This window comes from Notolabrus celidotus, chromosome 4 (assembly GCF_009762535.1).
Source record: "Notolabrus celidotus isolate fNotCel1 chromosome 4, fNotCel1.pri, whole genome shotgun sequence".
NCBI lineage: Eukaryota > Metazoa > Chordata > Actinopteri > Labriformes > Labridae > Notolabrus > Notolabrus celidotus.
The window spans coordinates 39,403,036-39,426,384 of record NC_048275.1 but is presented as its reverse complement, the minus strand read 5'-3'; the positions used below and the strand labels follow the sequence as shown (position 1 = coordinate 39,426,384).

At 44.3% G+C, this 23,349-nt stretch overlaps 2 protein-coding genes across 6 annotated transcripts in view; both read right to left on the bottom strand.

Annotated features, from left to right (window-relative positions):
* LOC117811230 (NACHT, LRR and PYD domains-containing protein 3-like) overlaps positions 1 to 23,349 on the bottom strand; it is a 574,987-nt gene that overhangs the window by 62,009 nt on the left and 489,629 nt on the right.
* entpd6 (ectonucleoside triphosphate diphosphohydrolase 6) lies at positions 1,736 to 22,908 on the bottom strand. 5 transcript variants are annotated; one of them, XM_034681407.1, is made up of 14 exons: positions 22,812 to 22,886; positions 20,454 to 20,751; positions 18,361 to 18,437; positions 18,073 to 18,216; positions 14,879 to 14,954; positions 10,111 to 10,146; positions 9,608 to 9,696; positions 8,546 to 8,625; positions 8,348 to 8,412; positions 4,826 to 4,927; positions 4,581 to 4,721; positions 4,316 to 4,372; positions 3,145 to 3,257; positions 1,736 to 2,911 (listed from the first exon to the last, which is right to left on the bottom strand). In XM_034681407.1, the coding sequence occupies exons 2-14, from the start codon at positions 20,704 to 20,706 to the stop codon at positions 2,828 to 2,830; spliced, it is 1,317 nt and encodes a 438-aa protein (XP_034537298.1). In that variant the 5' UTR covers positions 20,707 to 20,751; positions 22,812 to 22,886; the 3' UTR covers positions 1,736 to 2,827. The 5 variants fall into 5 exon arrangements, with proteins under 5 accessions (XP_034537298.1, XP_034537300.1, XP_034537297.1 ...); XM_034681409.1 differs by having other exon boundaries at positions 4,826 to 4,924; positions 20,454 to 20,754; positions 22,746 to 22,875; XM_034681406.1 differs by having other exon boundaries at positions 20,454 to 20,754; positions 22,746 to 22,874.

The following is a 23,349-nucleotide window of genomic DNA, read 5'->3' as shown; positions in this document are numbered from 1 at the left end:
ATAATGACACCATCTCTTTGGTGTGTGAAGCTTGAATTGAATAAGTGAATGATGTTTGTGATGCCAACACATAAATAATGAACTTCTTAATATGGTGTCTGTCTTTATGATACAATGGCCAGGTCAAAAGGGAAAGTGGAAACAAATTGGGGATAAGGTTTTGAATGTGCGCTTCCCTTTATATTTGGAATCACGCACCAAACCCGCAAACCGGTTCCTGAATCAGTCACGTGGTACAGGTGGCTCGCGAGGCTTCGAACGTCATCATTTTCGGCCCCTCCCCTCAATGAAGCAAGCCTCGATACGCGCTTCGAAGCTTCGGCACATCTCTAACATCACTATTTAAGGCCTTGTACTTTATCAAAACCCTCTTAGTTTGAATCTACAAAGCTTTCTAATATTCTTTATCACAGACCACGTGTATATAGGTGTGCCACATTATTATGTGTCCTATTCAACTTTGACCATGGGCAAGAAAAGTGACCTGACCAAAGAGGAAAAGATTCACATTATCAAGAGTCTGAGTAAGAGGGAATCTACCAATGACAAGACAAGAAGTGACAGCGTGACCACTGAACGTTAAAGAGATACGTTCAATAAGTCAGGATGGAAGAAAACCCAGAGTAGAAGAAGCCTGTTGAACATGATCAAAGTGAGAACTGTCAAGAATCAAACCAGAGGTTGATCAAAGACCCTTAGCTATCAGTCAGGCTGTTTTTAAAGCTGTGGGGCCCAATGACGTACCCAGGTCTACTCCATGTAGGACGCTAAGATGAGTGGTAAAGGTCCAAAAGGAACAGAAAAGACCTCCACTGAAGAAAACGCATCATGAAAATCGACTGGAATGGACTCAACAATACATGAAGGCCAACTTCTCCAAAGTTATATTCACTGATGAGTGCTGGGCAACCCTTAAAGGACCTGATGGGGGGGGGCATCTGATTGGATCTCAAGTGACCATGCTGCTCCAACTGGACTACGATGTCTACAAGGCGGTGCTGGTTTTATGTTCTGGGCTGTCATTGTTGATGATGAACCTGTTGGTCCTTTCTGGGTTCAGGATGGTGTAAAAGTTTCCTCCATGGAGGAAAAGTCATTCAGCTTAAGAGAAGAAGATGCTAGTGTTCATGCAGGACAATGCACCGTCACATGCCTCATGTTATTCCCAGGACAGGATGACATCTCAGGGCTTTAAAGAGGATCGCCTCATGAACTGACCTGACTGCTCACCTGATCTCAACCCGACTGAGAACTTGTGTTCAATAATAAAGAAGATAATTTACAGTGATGGTGAGAAATACAATTCAAAGAGCATCTTTGGAAAGACATACAAGGTACAGCTCTCAGAGTCAGCAGAGAAGTCATCAGAAACTAAATCAGTTTACAGTGACCTCTGACCCTCACTGAAAGAAAAGGAGCTTATATTGGACATGAGAGAAACACTTTAGATTTGAAATGTTTTAAAGACATTAAAACTTTTATTTTGTAACAAATATAAAGAAAACTGTTGTTTTTGTTGAAGTTTGAAAACAGTTGTAGTAAATATTATTATTTTCAATCAATAGAATGTTTAAAATGGTGCCTAGTTTTTATTTTCATAAGTTATATGCTCTTATCACCAACCTGCATAATAATTTGGAACACGGTGTACGAGCTTCAGTTTTCAGACTCAGAGACAATGTGTAGTCTCGTGAGACAGAACCCGGTCTGTGGGAAAAGACTCAGCCTGTACTCATTAACGTACCAAGTCTTTATTCCAAAGTGAGAAACATTCAGGTTTGTCTTTATTGCCGGTTTGGCACCGATCACACAAAAATAAAAACAGGAGATCCTTCAGAGTAGAAAACAATCAGAGCTGCTGTCGATACAAACAGATCACGGCTCCCATCATGAGGTCGGACAGAGGAGTCAGGGGATCAGACCAGACTGATCATTAATGGAGTGACTCTACAGTTTATGATTCAAGCATCAGTTAGTTTCACATTTGCAGAGGGAGACATCAGCACCACGTGGTTCTGATGTGGTATTAGGATGTCATTCTGGTCTGAGATCGAGTCCATGAGTTCTGCAGGTCTGAGCAGGAAGCATCAAAGTGAGGCTGAGGAAACGCGCTCTGCTCTGATACAACCAGCAGGTCCCACCAGGAGCAGTGAGGCTCGGTCACCTCCATCAGTGTGGACTGAATCTGCTCCTGAAGTCCACGGAGTGTTCCTCCCTCAGACGACACAGCTAACAAAAAACTGTTCAGAATTTTGGCACAAACATTCATCAGGAGTACAAACTATGGACAGATTCAACATGAAACATGCTGCTCTCACCTTTAGATACAACAACATGTTGAATAATAACGTCTATAAGAGGTTAAATAATACAGAGAGGGTTACAGAGCAGCGCTCAGAGGTCTGAGGAGTCTCCATGAGGTCTGAGGAGTCTACATGAGGTCACTTTGTTCAAAGGAAGTCACTCTGCCTTCAGAGCGTCAGAGCAAACTGCAGCCAGGGTTACCTGAGGAGTTTACACAGTCTCTGATTGGTGGGTCAGATGTGATGTCGTGCTGCTCAGTGTGTGTAGGCTGACAGGTGAAGGTAGTACTGAGGCTGCATGGGGTCCTCACGTCAGAGCACTGAGCCCTCACGTCAGGCGAGGTGTGTGTGTGTGTGTGTGTGTGTGTGTGTGTGTGTGTGTGTGTGTGTGTGTGTGTGTGTGTGTGTGTGTGTGTGTGTGTGTGTGTGTGTGTGTGTGTGTGTCTGTAGATCTGCAAGAAGTCCAGGATCCCCTCAGGGCATCCAAGATGTTTGTGTCCTGAGAGCCTTTCACAATAAAAGCTTCAGTGTCCCTTCAACGACTCCATGTAGTGAAAAGTTGCTCCCAGAGCCCAGCTGGTCTCCACATGGTTGATGGTTCTTGCCAGCTACACACACACACACACACACACACACACACACACACACACACACACACACACACACACACACACACACACACACACACACACACACACACACACACACACACACACACACACACACACACACACACACACACACACACACACACACACACACACACACAGGACAGGTTGATTAAGCACTCAGTGGTCTACCTGCTGGTTCAGACTTGGGTCCAGACTGAGCTGGTTCTCACCTTGAACTGTTTGTGTGGGGGGAAGCCGAGCTCCTGCAGCAGGACTGAGATGTAGACCAGGTCCAGACAGAGGAAGGGGCTCTTTGGAGGACTGACGGACAGACTGCTGCACACTGAACACAACAGATAACAGGTTGATGTACAGACGGACTGATCAACACTACACTAATCTGTGTGATAATCTAAGAACAGGAATATTTAAAGTCATGAAGCTGCAACACTCTGATTCCTGGAGGACCAGGACTTTAACTTAGACTTTGTACTAATGGTGAAAAAGAAGTGGATTAGCGGTCTGCATGATCCAGGTTAACGCCCCAACAAAGCATTACATTTAATGGAGGTAGACCCCACCATTACAGGTGCTAACAGCAGGATTACCTCACCTGTTAGGCTGTTTAAAGGATGGAGGACATTATGCTTATGTGTTACTGTTTAAGATGAAATATGAGAAGACATTATTTTATTTCTTCGGTCTTCTACTGTGTGCTCAGAAATACCACACACATTTACCCGGTTCAAGATCTGAAGCCAGACTTTCCCTTTCTCCTTGTTTGTTCTCTTTGAGGATTGACTTGCTGATAACAGCTGTTTGTTCATTCTAGATTCTTCTGATCAAATGTCCATTTCTTCTTGATCTTCTCTCAGTCACAGCGGTACCCCTCGCCATGTTTATTGTTGTCTATGCCTAGTAGGCATGCGTAGTTTGAATTTGATGGATCGGGGTTTTCCAGGAAGTTCCCTGGACATGTGACGTTTAGCACCAGCCTCGCTTTCCTGACGCAATTAGTTAATTGGCCAATTATCTGCAGTCAAGCATGCGGCTAACGCTACGGCCAAATGAGCCGTTCCATAACAGTATGTTAAGACCAAGCAGCAAACTCCGGTCTGAAACGATGAAGCCCATGCGGAAGTGTTATAAACTGCAATACATCGAGAATCCTCTTGAGGCTGGCTGCAGAAACACCGGAAACCACATAGACATGAATGGGAAAAAGACAGCAGCATTAATAAACATGTTTACAGCCTGGTTCAAAAACAGCTCTCAGGAACAGATGGGTGACGTCACAGATACTACGTCCATTATTTATACAGTCTATGGTTAAGACTAAGGGTCTCCTTTGTGTAATGGCTGGACAGTTCATAGAGCGTACAGTGGGGGGCACCCTCTCACCTCTTTTGGCTGCGTTGATGTAATCTGACACCAGGATGGCTCCTCCCTTACTCTCCTCTGCGCACACACACACAGAACACAGAACACAGAGAACATTCAGCTTCATGCAGCTTGATCCAGAGAGGACACACCTTATACTGGCCTCCACAGCCACAACAGCTAAGCCTAGGCTTGACTTTCCATCAGAGTGGCAGTCGTTCTCAAAGTTCTCAAAGCTAACTGTTCATTTGTAGCATAAATATTAGCATTAGCACTAGAATGGTACCAATGACTCCCAGGTCGACGGCTCGGTCGTAGTAGTAGGAGAAGGCGTAGAAGTCCATGTCTTCCACTCCGGACGCCTTCGTCACCCTCCTGTACAGAACCTTCTCCACTTTGGTCCGACACGCCTCGTAAACCGGCTCCCCTGAAACAAGAACACAGTCTGAAGGTTCCTACAGGCTCCCACTGCATGATGGGTAATCAAACACAAACAAGAAACAACCAATCAAATCGCAGCTGTGACCGTACCTGCCTTCTGTCCCCTCACGGTGTACACCACGTCAGCGTGCTCCCAACTGCCCGAGTACTCTGGAGCAAGGCAGGGGCTGATCAGCTCTGTGCTGCCCCCTACTGCACACGCACACACGCACACGCACACGCACACACACACACACACACACACACACACACACACACACACACACACACACACACACACACACACACACACACACACACACACAGTTAAGGGTCTGATGTTTGTTGTGTGGTTGTACACAGAGTAGATAACAGCTGTAGATGACCGGAGGAACCAGAGCTCTTACAGAGGCTACGTACCGCTGCAGAGGCTCATGGGAAACATGATCTTTAGACTCTGAAAACACTCCTTCATATAAAAACGGATCACTTTGCGAGGACACAGAATTCCTTCGATGTCAGTTTTTGTCTTTGTGTTCAGATGTCTTGTATTGGTGCTCTTGTAGCGTACAGTATCAGATTAGCTTTGACAGCGCATGATATAAATCACATCACTGTGGAAGTGATGAAATTTCAGGACAGAGACACAAAGACACAAGGACACAAGGACAAAATGACACAAGGACACAAGGACATTTAAAAGAAGCAGAGAACTGAAGACACTGACCAACAGAGGCATGAGAAACTTCTGTGGCTGTTTGGCGAGTTATTTCTTGTATTTATTTCTGTTTTCATTTATTTATTGATGTATTTATTCAAGTACTTATGTATGTTTTTATTAATTGTTATTTTTTATTATTTCATTTATTTTTGAATTCATTAATTAATGAATTCATCATTTGTTTAATTATTTATTCATTCAGTCATTTGTTTATTAATAAATGACTTTATTCAACCTATCAACGAAAACAGATACATTCTTAGAATCGCTCTTTATGTGACACGGCTTTCTATTCTTCAGGAATGGTTGGATGAAGAGTCTCCTGACATGAAAACATGGTATGAAAAACTCATGTCTATTTTACCATCAGAGAGATTAACAGACTGGTCACCAATAGCAACTTCTCTGAAAGCAGAATGGCTAAGAGTTACAAGTATAGGGGTATCAAATGTATCACATTAAAATGCTACATGGATACATGTTTCAGGTTGTGATTGCTGCATGTACTAATTCATATGTTTATTTATTAATTTATATATTCATTATTGAACTAATTAATTTATTCATTCGTTCATTTTATTTATTTATTTTTCCTTCCTCTTTATTCCTAATCTATTTATTAATACATTCATTATTTTATTATTATTATTTTTTATTTATTTATTTATTAATACATTTGTTTATTCATTCATTTATTTTTTAATCCACTAATTTGTTTATGTCTTTTTTCTGTTTATTTATACATTTTTTAATTACTTAATTAATTCACTAATTTGTCTATTTTTTCATTAATACAATTATTATTTTGATGTAGCTCTAGCTGAAGCCGATGGTTCGGGGAGTGGTAATATTTAGTCTTTAGTCAAGCTGCAGTATTTGATGTTTGTGTTGTTCTGAAACATGTTCGGTGCAGACGTGATGCTGTCCGATCATTGCGTGTTGTTGTTGTTGTTGTCTTGATGTTTACGTTCAGTACAGCGGGCTCGGCCGTCTGGTTCATAATGACAGAACTCCATGTGATGAAGAGGACACTGGTTTGAACAGTCAGGTGGAAGAAAACATCACTCCTTCAGAGGAGCTCTTTTTGTTTTCAGGCCCAGAGACTCTCTGACTCGAGCAGCCGACAGAGACGTCAGGATGTCCTGTACGCCATGCAGACGTGACTGAGACGTTTGTTAAATGAAGGCCTTCTGTTACAGTCTTTACTCGTGTTTATGATGACCCCCTCTGCAGCCATACACAGCTTCTCTTCTGTGGAAGAACTCCAGCCTCTCTGGACACAGGCCGTGCTGACTGTTGTCTGCTACACGAAGTACACTGACTATCAACAAGTAAAACTCACAGTATGGGTCACCTTCACACCTTCACACCTTGTACCATCCTTAAAGCTGGGTCCTTATACTGCTGTGACATATACAGCATCAGTACATAAAGAAGAGGGGAGGCTTCATGTGAAACAGTACTTTGTCCAGAAGATGGAGCTACAGTCTAGCTTAAGCTTCATCAGATATCTGCACCATCATGATCGTCAGTGCAGCTGCATCCCTGAACCAGAGGTTATCAGGTCAGACTCAGAGGAGTGCCAGGAGAGAACTGCACAGACCCTGCACAATGTGGACTTTATCATCACGCATGAACACAGCCTGATATCAAACATCTCTCTGCACTGGATCAAGCTGGACCGCCAGTCCAACCTGAGAACCCTTCAAACACAGAGTCCTGTATTACAGGTTCTACAGTACCTGATAACACCCTGCTTTAAAAACACAAACTGAACACAGACACCGGACTGCAGCAAGACTGAAAGACCAGGTCCTGCTACTGATGGAGACCAGGTTCACATGCTTCTGTTATTATGTCAGCACGCTGGACGGACGGACAGACAGACAGACAGACAGTTACACAGTGAGATAGGCAGTGAGACAGACAGACAGACAGACAGTTACACAGTGAGATAGGCAGTGAGACAGACAGACAGGCAGACAGACAGACAGTTACACAATGAGACAGACAGACAGGCAGACAGACAGTTACACAGTGAGACAGGCAGTGAGACAGACAGACAGACAGGCAGACAGACAGTTACACAGTGAGACAGGCAGTGAGACAGACAGACAGGCAGACAGACAGTTACACAGTGAGACAGGCAGTGAGACAGACAGGCAGACAGACAGTTACACAGTGAGACAGGCAGACAGACAGTTACACAGTGAGACAGGCAGTGAGACAGACAGACAGGCAGACAGACAGTTACACAGTGAGACAGGCAGTGAGACAGACAGACAGACAGGCAGACAGACGGTTACACAGTGAGACAGGCAGTGAGACAGACAGACAGACAGGCAGACAGATAGTTACACAGTGAGACAGGCAGTGAGACAGACAGACAGACAGACAGGCAGACAGACGGTTACACATCGAGACAAGCAGACTGACAGTTATACAGTGAGACATACAGACAGGCAGACAGACAGTTACACAGTGAGACAGGCAGTGAGACAGACAGACAGGCAGACAGACAGTTACACAGTGAGACAGACAGAAGGCAGACAGACAGTTACACAGTGAGACAGGCAGTGAGACAGACACACAGGCAGACAGACAGTTACACAGTGAGACAAGCAGACTGACAGTTATACAGTGAGACAGACAGCTACACAGTGAGACAGGCAGTGAGACAGTGAGACAGGCAGCAGGGTGGATGTGGTCTGCAGCTTCTTACAGCAGCTAAATCACAGCAACAGCTGGCAGGCAAGGAATTAATCTTGCTGTGTTATTAAAAGATTAGATAATGGCTTATTTATCTGAGAGGACGAGGGGGGGGGGGGGGGGGGGGGGGGGTATAAACGCAGACATGAAAGCAAACTGAAAATCGACATGAACAGGAGGAAGAATAAAGAAGAGGTACGTACGGGGGGAAGACTCCACTCCTCCTAAGACGGCCAGTCGAGCTGACATCAGACCCAGACCCAGATAACTGCAGAGAGAGCACACCAGAGACCCAGTGAGCACCTGCTACAAGATCTACACACTCAGATCCATCACTGAGAGACAACACACACCATCACAAACCAACACATGCTGCTAATAAGGACGTCCTGTGTGTGTACCTGTGTGTGTAGACAGTGTGTGTGTTGTTGAACATCTGGAAGGACCTGATGTAGTCGATGGGTGAGGTCTGGATGGTTTTCTGTTCAGAGGAAAACAACACAGTTAGCAACACAAGCTAACTCATTTAGCCATAACAGTGAGAGTGCCCCCTGCTGGCTGTCTGCAGTACAGATCATAAGCCCCTCCTCCTCCATGTTAACAGATGGGACATGGGTCAGACTCTAAAATCAAACACAGGTCAAATAAATGGTTTGTCATCATAGTTAGTTCTTATCATGCTGATTTATGTCTCAGTGTTCATGTTTCTGATGAATTAGTTATTGATGATATATAATGAGGCTCCAGCAGGAGGAACGGTGAGAGGAAACGTAACAAACACTAACACAGGAGTTATTGAACGCGCCACAACCCGGGAGAGTCTGCTTCAAACCCACACAAGAATCTGTGACGCGTCTCCAGAGATGGCTTTGAGGAATGAGAGTCAGCAGCTCCAAAGACATCCGCCCTTAATCTGTCCGGTCCTCGACCTCCCCCTCCCACCCCGTTTAAGCCCCTCACTCAAAAGATGACAGGATACAGAGGATCTGCATCCCTGCATGAGGCCAGGGAGGGAGGAGGACTCGAGGAACAGTCTCTGAGGAGAAGTGCAGAAAAAGAAAGAAGAGGAGGAGGTAGAATATCTTTGTGGCGTTGAGTGGAGGTCTGCTGACTGCTCTTCAATCCTTCATGTACACAGCCTGACCTACATAACACCCCCCCCCCCCCCCTTCTTTTCTCCCTTTCTGCCCCCCCTCCTGATGTGAGGGTGTTTATTTGGGATTAGCGGGGCATTTACAGATTAAAGCCTCTAAGATGGAGCCATCCTGGTAGTTTGACAGAGTCGCCTTAGTTATGACAGGGGAGATAGAGAGAGAGAGAGAGAGAGAGAGAGAGAGAGAGAGAGAGAGAGAGAGAGAGAGAGAGAGAGAGAGAGAGAGAGAGAGAGAGAGAGAGAGAGAGAGAGAGAGAGAGAGAGAGAGAGAGACTGACTATGTTTTCCTCTCTCTGTCGATCGGCCTCACCTCGTCCTGAGGGCTGAAGGTGATCTGAGTTGACCCGCCCCCCAAATCCAACATCCCTGCTGTGGGTGAGTTAACACTGTGGAGATCACCTGCAGATAGAGATTGAGAGAGGGAGGGAGGAATAGGGAGAGGGTGAGAGAAACAAGACAAGAAACCAGAAAAAAAAAGGCAGATCAGAGCAGAGCAGAGCAGAGCAGAGAGAGAGAGAGAGAGAGAGAGAGAGAGAGAGAGAGAGGGGCTATAATCCAATAACAGGTAATCACGATTTCACGTCCACATTAATCTGTTTTTATGAAACACACGAAATCAATCCTAAAACACGTGATGATCTAAAACAGTGTATGCAGAATGTGTGTGTGTGTGCTGGCAGGTTGACCACTGAGTGCTAAATCAACCTGTTGTGTATGGGTGTGTGTGTGTGTGTGTGTGTGTGTGTGTGTGTGTGTGTGTGTGTGTGTGTGTGTGTGTGTGTGTGTGTGTGTGTGTGTGTGTGATATGCTCACCTGTCAGGAAGTTGACGGTAATCCAGGCAGATATTCCTGGAGGAGAAAGTCAGGTGTGAATCAACAGGTTGGTGAAAACACAGAAACAGAATGAAGAGAAGAAGAGGACGATGACTGAACGCACTGAACCACTGCACTGTGCATCCTGCATCCAGCAGGGGGTGACTCTGCAGGATTAAGTGTAATTGTGTGGAGGGAATTAGAAAATGAGCCTACATCTAATTTTGATTTAACCACTTGGTTCAGTCTTTCTGGACTCAGAGACCATCAGCTGTTTTCTGAGAAATGCAATGCAAATTTACAAAAGGAAGAAACACTTTTACAAAGCCTAAAATCTAGACTAGAATTTAAAATCCTTCTTCTGACCTACAAAGCTCTTAATGATCAGACACCTTCAGATCTTAAAGAGCTCATAGTGCCCTACTACCCCTCTAGAACACTAAGCTCCCAACATGCAGGCCTGCTGGTCCTACCTAAAGTCTCTAAAAGTAGTATGGGAGGTAGAACCTTCAGTTATCAGGCCCCTCTCCTTTGGAATCATCTACCAGTCAGGGTCCGGGAGGCAGACACCCGCTCTACTTTTAAGAGTAGGCTTCAAACTTTCCTTTTTGATAAAGCTTATAGTTAGAGCTGGATCAGGCTTGGACCAGCTCTTAGTTATGCTGCTATAGGCTTAGACTGACACACTGGGATCCTATCTCACTCTCTTCCCCCCTAACCCCCCATCACTTACTTTAACTCTCCCTGTCCCATTAAAGTTCCTAACCATAGACCTTTCTGGAGTCCCTGAGCTCCCTTGTCTCGTAGATTCCTCTGAGCTGCCGTAGACGTCCTCCTGCTGTGGACGTTCCAGACTCCAGCTGATACGGACGTGCTGGACTCCAGCAGCAACAGCTACTACTACTCGTCTCATCACTATCACCGCTCCCTTTCTCTCTTATTCTCCTCTATCCCTCTTTCCAGACCCAACTTGGTCTCAGCAGATGTCTGTCTAACATGAGTCTGGTTCTGCTCGAGGTTTCTGCCTGTTAAAGGAAGTTTGTCCTCTCCCCTGTAACTAGCTAAATACTGCGAGGTGCAATGCTCATGGTGGATTAAGGTGGGGTCAGACTGAGTCTTATCCTGTCTTGGTGTTGGGTCTCTGTTCATAATTTGACATAGAGTGGTCTAGACCTGCTCTGTTTGTAAAAGATAACGTTTGTTGTGATTTGGCGCTATACAAATAAAGATTGATTGATTGATTGATGAGGTCACAGCATGTGGTTTACTCTTCTCTCTCTACTGCTCTGGCTTGACTTATTTCACACTGAATCACACACTTCTCTTCAAAACCTGCAGCAGCTCTGCAGACACAACAGGCCTGAGTATGAAACAGAACTCCACAGTTGATAAATAAACCTCCTCCTGTGTCCTGGTGTTCAGTGCACATGAAGTTTGATTTCTGAGTGAAACTAAATCCAAACTATAGATATGAAGTGACGGACATGTCGAGCTCTCCGAGGGCCGGCTCATTCAGGTCAACTGAAAGATGACATTAGCGTCTGTGGCAGAATATTTGCACTCAGCTGCATGCATTAGTGCCTTTTACCAGCGACCTCTGACCTGGTCTGCATGCAGGAGTGGGTGATTAAGGGCTTGATAGAAACTGTATCATAGGAGCTTTACTGTAAAACTCTCAGGCAAAGACACTAAGAAGCAATTTCCAAACAAAACAAACAAGTCCAGAGAGAGGGACTCGGCTTTAGGTCGAGAGGCTAAACACCGGCACTTAGCACCCTGCTGCCCCCCCACAAACCACTCAGAGCTCTGCATTAACAATAAGTCGCCTCCATTCTGGACGCTCGGAGGGTAATCTCAGTCAGGGATAAGCATCCAGCCCAAGAACGGCAAAATATCTGCGCGGTAATAAGGCTGATGGAAGCCGGTTAGACTTTGAAAGGACCAGAGAGGCAGCGGCGGAGGAGGAATCTGTCCATTAGTGACTCACTGACAGAACGAAAAGTGGAGCGGGATAAGAAGTTAATTCACTAATCATCAAAAGATGAGCGGAGTAACAAGCTGAGCCCACTCAGAGAGAAGGAGAAAACATTTCAGCTTCAGAAATCAACTGAGGGGGGAATAATCATCCTCCCGCCCCCTTTAAGATTAAGTGGGACATCATCCCACAGGGCCATAATTGCTTGTATGAACTACTTTAAAAGGATTGGATTATACGTGGGCGAGCTCGGTTCCATACAGAGCAAGCATTTAAAACACTGAACCTACATGTGAGTCCTATATATATCCACCAACAGAGGAATTAGTGCAGGCTCATTGTGACGACAGCAGAGAAGAAGACAGGTCACAGCTGGACCAAACCTGTGCACCTACAATCTGGCCCCAAACATCTGGACATCCTGGAGCCCAGGGGCCCATCAATACTTCACCAACCATAGACCTTCCTGGAGTCCCTGAGCTTGTTGTGGACGTTCCAGACTCCAGCTGATATGGACGTGATGGACTCCAGCGGCAACAGCTACTACTACTCGTCTCATCTATATCACCGCTCCCTCTCTCTCTTCATCTCCCTCTATCCCTCTTTCCAGACCCAACTCGGTCTCAGCAGATGTGTGTCTAACACGAGTCTGGTCCTGCTGGAGGTTTCTGCCTGTTAAAGGAAGTTTGTCCTTGCCACTGTAACTTGCTAAATGCTGCAAAGTGCTCTGCTCATGGTGGATTAAGATGAGGTCAGACTGAGTTCTGTCTGTAAGATGGGACTGGATCTGATCCTGTCTTGATGTTGGGTCTTTGTTAATAATAGAACATAGAGTACGGTCTAGACCTGCTCTGTTTATAAAGAGTCTTGTGAAGGATGCATGTTCACACTGGGTGTTATTATGAGCTGCTCATACAGTTTAAATGAACTGAGAGCAGACCTGGTGTGTTTGAGTCTCTGGGACACTGCTTTAAATCTGCTTCCATGTAAAGACGCAGCGTGCGGTGCAGGCGCTGCTCAGGGCTCGACTTCATTGTATTTCCTGTTCAAATGGAAAATAACTTGCAGGCTTCACATGAGGGCAGCCCTCTCCTGATGTATCTAATTTGTAATCCTCCTTATTGTTTAATCCTCCAGATTGGCAGTTTTCATTGGGGAAATCAGAGTCGGGGCCCAGAGGTTTTCTGTGCAGTGAAACATCTGAGCTGCTTCACAGATTAAACAAATGAAATGATGAGGAGATGTAGAGAGGCACAAATTCTGTGTAATCTAATAAACTCCAGAAGAGATGAGGACCACGTTCAGGACCACGTTCAGGACCAAGACTGTGAGTCCTCAGAAACATGGAGCCTTTCTGAATGCAGGTTAAAGTCCAAAAGCCTCAGTTTGTCTATTCAGCATTAGCTCATATGACACCATCTAACAAACATGATATGGACTGTGGTACAGGCTAGTTCAAAAAGCTGTGACTACACCGTGTTCCAAATTGTTATCCAAGTTGCATTTTTGTGAATATTTTAAAAACTATGTTAATAGTCGTTTTCAAATGTTTTAGGAAGTCAGATAGTGAATATATTTCTTCAACTGTGTGGTTAAAATGATGCTTTTCGGCTGTATTTTTAAATAAACACAGAATCTGCAGAAATGAGCGTGCCAAATTATTATGCAGGTTGGTGATAAGAGCATATAACTTATGAAAATAAAAACTAGGCACCATTTTAAACGTTCTATTGATTGAAAATAATAATATTTACTACAACTGTTTTCAAACTTCAACAAAAACAACAGTTTTCTTTACATTTGTTACAAAATAAAAGTGTTAATGTCTTTGAAACATTTCAAATCTAAAGTGTTTCTCTCATGTCCAATATAACCTCCTTTTCTTTCAGTGAGGGTCAGAGGTCACTGTAAACTGATTTAGTTTCTGATGACTTCTCTGCTGACTCTGAGAGCTGTACCTTGTATGTCTTTCCAAAGATGCTCTTTGAGTTGTATTTCTCACCATCACTGTAAATGGTCTTCTTTTTTATTGAACACAAGTTCTCAGTCGGGTTGAGATCAGGTGAGCAGTCAGGTCAGTTCATGAGGCGATCCTCTTTAAAGACCTGAGATGTCATCCTGTCCTGGGAATAACATGAGGCATGTGACGGTGCATTGTCCTGCATGAACACGAGCATCTTCTTCTCTTAAGCTGAATGACTTTTCCTCCATGGAGGAAACTTTTACACCATCCTGAACCCAGAAAGGACCAACAGGTTCATCATCAACAATGACAGCCCAGAACATAAAACCAGCACCGCCTTGTAGACATCGTAGTCCAGTTGGAGCAGCATGGCCACTTGAGATCCAATCAGATGCCCCCCATCAGGTCCTTTAAGGGTTGCCCAGCACTCATCAGTGAATATAACTTTGGAGAAGTTGGCCTTCATGTATTGTTGAGTCCATTCCAGTCGTTTTTCCTGATGTGTTTTCTTCAGTGGAGGTCTTTTCTTTGCCTTTTGGACCTTTGCCACTCATCTTAGCGTCCTACATGGAGTAGACCTGGGTACATCATCGAGCCCCACAGCTTTAAAAACGGCCTGACTGGTAGCTAAGGGTCTTTGATCAACCTCTGGTTTGATTCTTGACAGTTCTCACTTTGATCATGTTCAACAGGCTTCTTCTACTCTGGGTTTTCTTCCATCCTGACTTATTGAACGAATCTTTTTCAAGAAAAGGTTACCTACATAATCATTTGGAACACAGTGTATTACTCAAATAACAAACATTACAGTCATTTCAGAGACTTCGTACCTTCATCGGTGCCATCCATGATGGACACACAGTCGTCTGCGGATAGGAATGGAGACTCCATAAACATGGCCTTCACCTGGACACAAAGCAGAACAGCTCACTGTACACACGCTCTGTGACGGGTTCACATCCTGCATTAACAGGTAACTTCAGGGGAGTGTGGTAGTTACATCTCCACTGTGTCTTTAATGTTTGTTGTTTATTAGCTGACAAAGGTCAAAGGTCAGCTGAACTTCAGAGTGTGAAGTATAGTTTGTGTGTTAATAAAGCGTCAGTGCTCCCTCTCAGTATTCAGCGTGAAGATGGAAACAAACAGCAGCAGGAGGACACAGACGGGTTTCAGCCACGTTACTGTCACACATCTTTCAGCTACTCTCCACTGTAACGTGTCTGTCTGATTTTATTATGAATAAAGTCAGATTTGAACATGATAATTGAATAAAGCCGCCCCCCTCCCTTCCTCCCTCCTCCTTGTATAATCAGCTCTGTGTTTGGCTGCATCAGGAGCAGTTTGATAATGAGAGCAAAGCTGCAGATTAAATCACATGCTGGCTGACTGCTGTAGTCCTGTTATTACTGATTACTTAAAGCTAGGTTTTTGGCCACTCTGATGATGATGATGATGATAAAGATGATGATGGTGTGGTGATGAAGGAGAGAAGGAGGAGGCAGTAGCTGTGTGATATTAGCTAAATCATGATTCAGAGCAGCTGAGCGAACACTGAGCCTCATTCACCGACATGTCCCTCACGTTTCTTCAGTTTACTCTGAAGAAGGTTTCTAGCAGAACGTCTGATTCATGAACACTTCTTAAACTGCCGAATTATTCTCACCTGTGTTCTAATTAGCATAGATATCAGCCCCTTAAATGCCCATATAAGGGCATTACACTGCAGGTCCACACAGAAATCACACAGGGCTCCAGCGAGGACTTTGTAAACAAAGTCATCCTTTTTCATTCTAAGGTGTGTTGTAACTCAAATAAAACCACTGCACACTTTTTTTCAGGACCTTGCAAAAAAAACTAAAATCAGCGTAGAAAAAGCAACTATAGAGAAATGGAAAGTGAATGATTCCCAAATGAAAGTATGAAATATTAAAACAAATAAGGTCAATCTCTTTATGGGATGTTATTTAAATTAGGGATGTACATTTCAAGTATTTTCCATGATCGATCTTTGGAAATGTTAACGATCAATTATCGTTTAATCATTAAAAAACCTGAATGTTTTCCATGTCAAAAATAATGACAAATGTGTTTTTTCCCCTAAATCAAATGTTCCTTCATGACACAGTGTATATTACTGACTGTATTAAACAGCTACGATCATATTGAGGTGTTCAACATGTTAACACTCTGAATATCAACGTGAGGAGCAGGCTTCTAAATAATCTCTGTGGACTCATGGTCATAGAGTGAAGACTCAGACTACAACATGTGGATTTACTGCAACAGGACAACTGAACACGATCAGATTTCAGAGTCAGTGTCCAGTTTTCTCCTTATTGAGAAAAATGATAATTTAAACATGGTCAGGTGTCAGCCGGGAGCACAACCAGGTCAGAATCAGTCCGGCGGTGGAGAAAGAAAGCGCTCGTGGAGACCTGTAACTCAGCTGCAGCCCCCAGCTGAGCGTCTCCGCTGTGAGCAACACCTTCAGTCAGCTGATCCTGAAACATGCTTTAAAGTTAAAACACTTCCACTCAGTGAGTGAAGAGAGAGCAGCAAGAGACTTCATGATGTTGAACAAGCGGAGTATAATACAGATAGCGCCCTCTACTGTTTAAAAATAATATCCAGATACAAATGTTGTTGAATCGATTTGAATCCACCCTTATTTGTATCCATTTTTTACAGTCTTGCGATATATCCTTACATCCCTATGTACTTCAGGTAAATATTTCATGTTTCTTGTGTTTAGATAAGGGATGTCAACAATTAATGGAGTATGGATTAATTGATTAAGAACTTACTCCAACACAATTTTTTTTTGTTTTGATTTTCTATCACGTGGAACAAACATCATGTGGTCTCATATTTGGTTCAGCTATCAGGGAGGGGTTTGAAGTTTAAAGCATGTTTGAGAATCAGCTGACTGAAGGTGTTGCTCACAGTGGAGACGCTCAGCTGGGGGCTGAGTGACAGGTCTCCACGAGCGCTTCTTTCTCCCGGCTGACTCCTGACCACGTTCACAGGCTTAGTTTTTTCAATAAGAAGGAGTAGACAGAAAACTGGACACTGAGTCTGAAATATGATTCTGTTCAGTTCCCTTGTTGAAGTCTGAGTCTTCACTTTTATGACTGTATGTCTGCAGAGATTATGAGCCTGCTCCACACGTAGATATTCAGCGTATTAACATTTTGAACACCTCAATACGATCCGTAGATATCCAATACTGTCACTTATATATATTGTGTCGTGAAGAGAAATTTGATTCAGGGAAAATTTGGCATTGTTCTTGACATGGAAAACATTTACATTTTTTAATGATTAATCGATAATTGATCGTTAACATTTCCAAAGATCAATCAAAGAAAAAACTTGAAATTTACATCCTTGGTGTAGATCTATATCTGAACAGTAAAGCTCATTCTGATATTTTAAAACTTCTGACCTGATTGTTTATCACATATTCATAATTTAACATTTTATAATTTAAAATAAACATTGTATGATTGTATTAAAAGTTGATTAAATCATGTATTTATAAAGTCTTAATGATGATAAAGGCACAAAATGAAGGAAAGCATCATATCCAACAGTTTGACTCTGACATGTCAGCACTCAGACACAAGTCAGAGTGCTCTGCAGGGTTCTTAGGATTTGTTCTTAGTTACTAATAAATCCAACATAAGAAAACTTTGGTGAATGTCAGAATCTTTTTTAAAACTGTGTAAGTGATTTTAAGAAATGTTTTTATCTTAATAACTGTTGGTGAATGAGGTCCAGGATCCTCCACACTATCACTAAGGAGTGAGATCAAACCAGGTGACAATACTACATCCTCCTCCGCCCACTGTGCTGCAGTCTGATTGGATGTGGTCTGCTGCAGTCTGACTTGGTGTGGTCTGCTGGAATGCTCATCCCCCTCCGGGGTAGGGTGTGTGTCGTTTTGAAAAGACAAAAGGTTCAGCCTGTCCGGATCAGCAGGTTTGTGTTTGTGTACCCTACGAAAACCTCATCAGTGTCTCACCTGGTCCAGCAGGTGTTTGGCCTTCTCTCCGGGCAGCAGGCGGAGGCCGGCCGTGGCCTTCAGGACCACAGGGGTGGCACTCCAGACTGAGATGGGGACAGTGGACTTGGCCACCTCCAGGAGCTCAGCAATTCCTGCCTTACACTGTACACACACACACACACACACACACGCACACGCACACGCACACACACACGCACGCACGCAGCAGCAGGGAGGAAAGTTACCACAGGGTTACTCTGATACTGGAGAGCGCTCAGAGCTACAGTCCAGACCTCTGGTGTGTACCTGCTCTGGATCATCGGCGTAGGCAGACAGTCCTGGTTTGATGGCCCTGAAGGTCTCGTGGGCCAGCGTAGGAGCTTCTGCGGGAGACACGACAAACACACACACCTCAGTTTGTCTCCACGTGTGTGAAATCATCAGAGATTTACTGTGACTCCATGGTTCTGACGGACTGACCCAGGATCTGTGCCCACATGTGAGCTGTCATTAAGCTCTTAATGACAATCCCAGTCTGCATAACTAACAGGTGCTGCCATCAGTCCAGTTAGCTCTGATGCTAACAAAGAAGCCAAAACAGCACTCAGCCCGTGTGGTTTAGCTCTAAGCGCTTAAATGCGATAATGAAGGCATTTGGAGCGAGCTCTGCAGGAAACTTTCTCTAAGCCTAATAAAGCCAAACCCTCTCAAACGCTCTAATGAGTTTTTGTCCATTTGGACCCTGGCAGCAGCTCCACAGCACAGCACGACTTACAGGCTGAAAGCTCCTCTTGTCTGCTGGATTTACATCTGGTAATTAATGTTTGGGGCCAACATGTGTGGCTTTTAAATACACTAAAAGCAATTCAGCGAGGTCCGCTTCACAAACATCTCCGTTTAATCTAAAAGGATCTGAACAAATCCATTTAGCATCGATTAGAGCGCTTTATCTTCCAGATAACCTGATTCATATCTGGACTACATGTCCCTTTACTATCCCAAAACCTGATCCAGCCTGCAGGATCTGAGCGCTCCATTTCAGCTTCACATTTACACACCGACACGGGACTTCCACCAGATCCGTGTCCGGTCTGTCTCAGATCCGTGTCCGGTCTGTCTCAGATCCGTGTCCGGTCTGTCTCAGATCCGTGTCCGGTCTGTCTCAGATCCGCTGCGGTCCGGCTCCCTGTTCTCTCATCCGTCAACACACGGTTGCATTTTCAGAACGCACCATGGAGCAGGACCTCCAGAAAGATGGAGTCATGAAACCGAGGTTTCCCCCCGCACAGCAGGATGATCGTAATTACTGAACATGTTCAATATAAAGGATTTCAGATCAGAGAGGAGTCTCACATCCCTCACATCTCAGGAACTCCTGAACCCAGAATCTCTCCAACCATCAGGTGACTCTGCTGACTTTGGTCTGGCGGGGGTCCGGCCCATGATTGGCCCCATTATCTGGTAGTGTGTACCCTGCTTCACTGAGCAGAAACAGGTGAGCTTTGGAGTGGACTGGGACTGTCACTGGGTCTTCCACCAGATCCATGTCCGGTCCGTCCAGCGGCGGACGAGCTCTCTCGTCCGTCAACACCCACCGGTTGTGTTTCCTGAACGCAGCACGGAGCAGGACCACCGGACAGCTGGAGTCATGTGACCGAGGTTTTCCCACAGTAATCACTGAATGAAGGATCCTCCTCCTCCTCTCCTCATCCATGTTGTCTTTCTGGTCCTCTGAAAACCTCTGACCTGTTGACTCCAGGCCTGGCTCCGCTCATCATGACTTTGGTTTGTTGTTGTAGTTAAGTGAAATACGATCTGGTGATAACACAGAGTGTTTGATTCTGAAAATTAACCGGATGTTTTTGTTTTGTTTTGGTGAAACCTGACTTCCTGTCCCGCTTCATCTGCTCTGTTGAGATTGATGCGTCGTGCTCCGGCAAAAATAGAAGTCTTGTGTATCTGATCCGGATCAGAGACAAAGCCAGAACGCAACGGAGCAGATCCAGTGGAAGTTAACACATTGACTAGAATAGAAACCTATCAGATCTGGAGCTGTGACGGAGCTGTGACGAACCGGACACGGATCTGGTGGGATTTAGCCGAGAGAGGACGCCTTCTTCAACACGCCTCTCTGAACCCAGGACGCATGTGCAGCAGGGGGGCTCCAAAGACACCACGGTCCGAACATGTTATGGATTCAGATAAGACCAACACTCACACTGGCTACTTAAAACCCCTCTGTGGTGGACCTCCTTCACACACTATCATTCTCACACAAAGGTGTCTCTGCAGGTGATCAACATGAACAGCCGCCCTGATTCAAAACACTGAACAAGCATAAAACATGATGATAAAGTCAAAGTGTGAGCACAAAGGTTACATGTTCTGGTCTACAGTACCTCTGCTCTCAGTCTGGAACTTGAAGACGTGAACCCTGGTCCCGGTGCTCCCAGCATCGAACATGATGCCGTACCGAAACCTTCCAGAGGAGGGGACCGTATCATCTGTGACCTGGTCTGAGCCGGGTTTGTAATGTGGAGGATTTCTGAAGTCCTCAGGATTGGACGCGGCGTAGTGTCGCTTCACAAACATCAGGTAGGCCAGCAGGCAGCCCAAGCAGAGGACCACTCCAGCCAGCTTTGGTCTCTTCATGATGGATCATTCTGTGTGCAGCTACAGCGGTTGCATCCCCAGAGTCTGCTGAAGAACCAGAGAAGATTAAAGACCACATCAGGACACATCAGAACATCGTGGAGTACGGTGCACCGTGCTCTCACTCATGTCTGTCTCTCTCTCCGAACACAGTGTCTCCTCTAAACCTCTGTTCTGAGCGTGTTTCCTGTTTACGTTACCAATAGATCTGTCTTGATCTCTTTCTTTAATAACCAGTAGGTTTGGTTCACACCTCTTCAGAGACTTCATCCTACAGACTACTGAATCATTATGAGTCTGCTTTGGCTCCAGGTGAGGTGGGATCAGGTTCACCTGAGTCAAAGTGGCACTGGTTACAGAGCTCCTTCCTGATTGGCCCAGTAATCAGGTGGTGTAAAAATGCATGTGAAGTATATTCTGGTAAACACAGACCCTGCATCCCCTCAGGGTGGCGCTCATGACATTGATCAGGCACTTAAAGGTCTTTTGTTTCCTTCTAATAATCCAACAATCATTGTAGAATCAGTGTGTTGTGACGTCATGAGATTGTACCAGCTGTACCAGGTACATGAGATGCTCTTTGATCAGCTGGCTGAACACATGGACAGGTACACCTGCTTCCTGAGAGGCTCAGACTATAGGTGCATTTGGACCAAGAGTTCCGGGGTCTTTTAGCCCCCAGAACTACTTCAACCTGAACTAAAAGGTTCCTGTGCCCCCATTGTTGTCTGGGTTAGTAAATGCACGACACCACCAGACCAGTAGAGGGCAGTAAAACAAAGAAGAACGCCATTCATCACAGATGACACCATAGAAGCAGACGGACAGGCAGGTATCATTATGAGCAACACAACAGTTAGCCTGTTAGCATGAAGAGACTCAGCTGGTCTGTTTTAGATGGTGCTATATTTCATCACAGATGGATTCACTGAATCAACACGTGAGAGGAGATAAGCGCGAGTAGCAAAGACGTTTCAACACGCCTTTAAAATCCTTTTGAACTCAAAAAGCCGTGGCAGAGATCGGCCGGTGTTTTGGTTTAAACAGCGACCGTGTTAACTGGAGACTTTCAGCCGGATGCATCCCTCACAAACGTCTTTAGACGATCATTAAATATCTGATGAGGATATTTTGAAATCTTAATAAAAACTAAACTAGTTTGCATTCCCAGGAACTCCCTCTGTGTTTCAACAGCTGTGTAAACTCCACAAACACTGACACGTTCAGCTGAAGGTCTCCAGTTTACAGGGTCACTTTTAAAACCGGAACACCGGGAGAGACTCATTCACGGTGGGCTGAGAGAAGACTACTGTTACAAGCTGCTAAATCAAGAGAATCACAGCTTCTTCTTTTGAAAAGTACACACACATACAAAAAAGAACGAACAAATAAAAACTAATGAAAGAAAGAGAAATCAAGTGAATCACAGATGTGTGTGATGTTATTGTGGACAGAGGGCGGAATAAAAACACTGAGGTTAATCTACCAATCAGACACGTTCAGCATTGCAGGCCCCGCCCCCGGAAAGTCCCGGGACCTTTGAAAAGTACTACCCCTCTAGCAGGGGCTTTTTAGGGGGAGATTATCTACCCCTGAACTAAATTTAGACCCTGGTTCGCACGTAGTTCAGGGGTAAATTCCCTCTGAGGGAAAACACCTGTGTGTGTGATGACAGCCCATGAGTTATGGCATCTGATATGTGTGTATATGTATGTGTGTGTGTGTGAGACAAGATAAGACATTACTGTATTGATCCCCGGGGGGGATATTCAGTTGTAAAGAGGGTTCGGAGCTGCTGCAACCGGTTGCCGACCTCTCCAGCGCCGGAAAGGGAATCGACGAATTCTAACATGTGTTAGACATGTAGAGGTAACTCAGACCGACAGGTGTCTTCAAACAAAGTTTGTTTCTGAAGCAGGTATGCTAACACTCTTAGCCTGTTAGCTCAAAGACACCAAACAGTACGTAAACTGTCGGTAAACTGTCGTCCTGTCGATCAGACAGCGGACCGAACACACCGGAATGACGTGTTTACTCACCGAGCTCACACCGTCCGCTGCTGTCTCAGTAAATGACCAGCTTTTAATGAACACATGTGTCCTCACCATAGACTGTGTAGGTCCTCACGGCTCTCCTCTCTTATGAACTACACAGCACGGCGCCCTCTGATGATGTCACACTGACGGACGTGGTGAGGTGGCCGAAAACAAAATGGGAAAATAAACCAAATAATAATATAATATAATAAAATAATAAAGTATTTTACAAAATAATTAAATAAACATAACATACATACAAAAATAAAATAAGTAAAAATAAGAAAATATATAATATTACATAATATAATATAATATTACATAATATAATGTAATATAATAAATATAATATAATATTAAAAATTAGAATATATATATATATGTATATATATATATACATATCATTTTTTTATACAGTCTATGACTAAACCTGCTGTGAACAGCAAGTAAGCTGAAGATGTTTTCCACTGAAAAAAACTGCAGTAGGATGTGAGCAGGCAAAGAATGTGTGATTTAAATCATGGTCTGTTTTAGATTGCATTGCTCCCTTTTTTAAAATGTTATATAGTATTTAATAATTTCCCCTCTTTAAGGTTATTAAGGATAT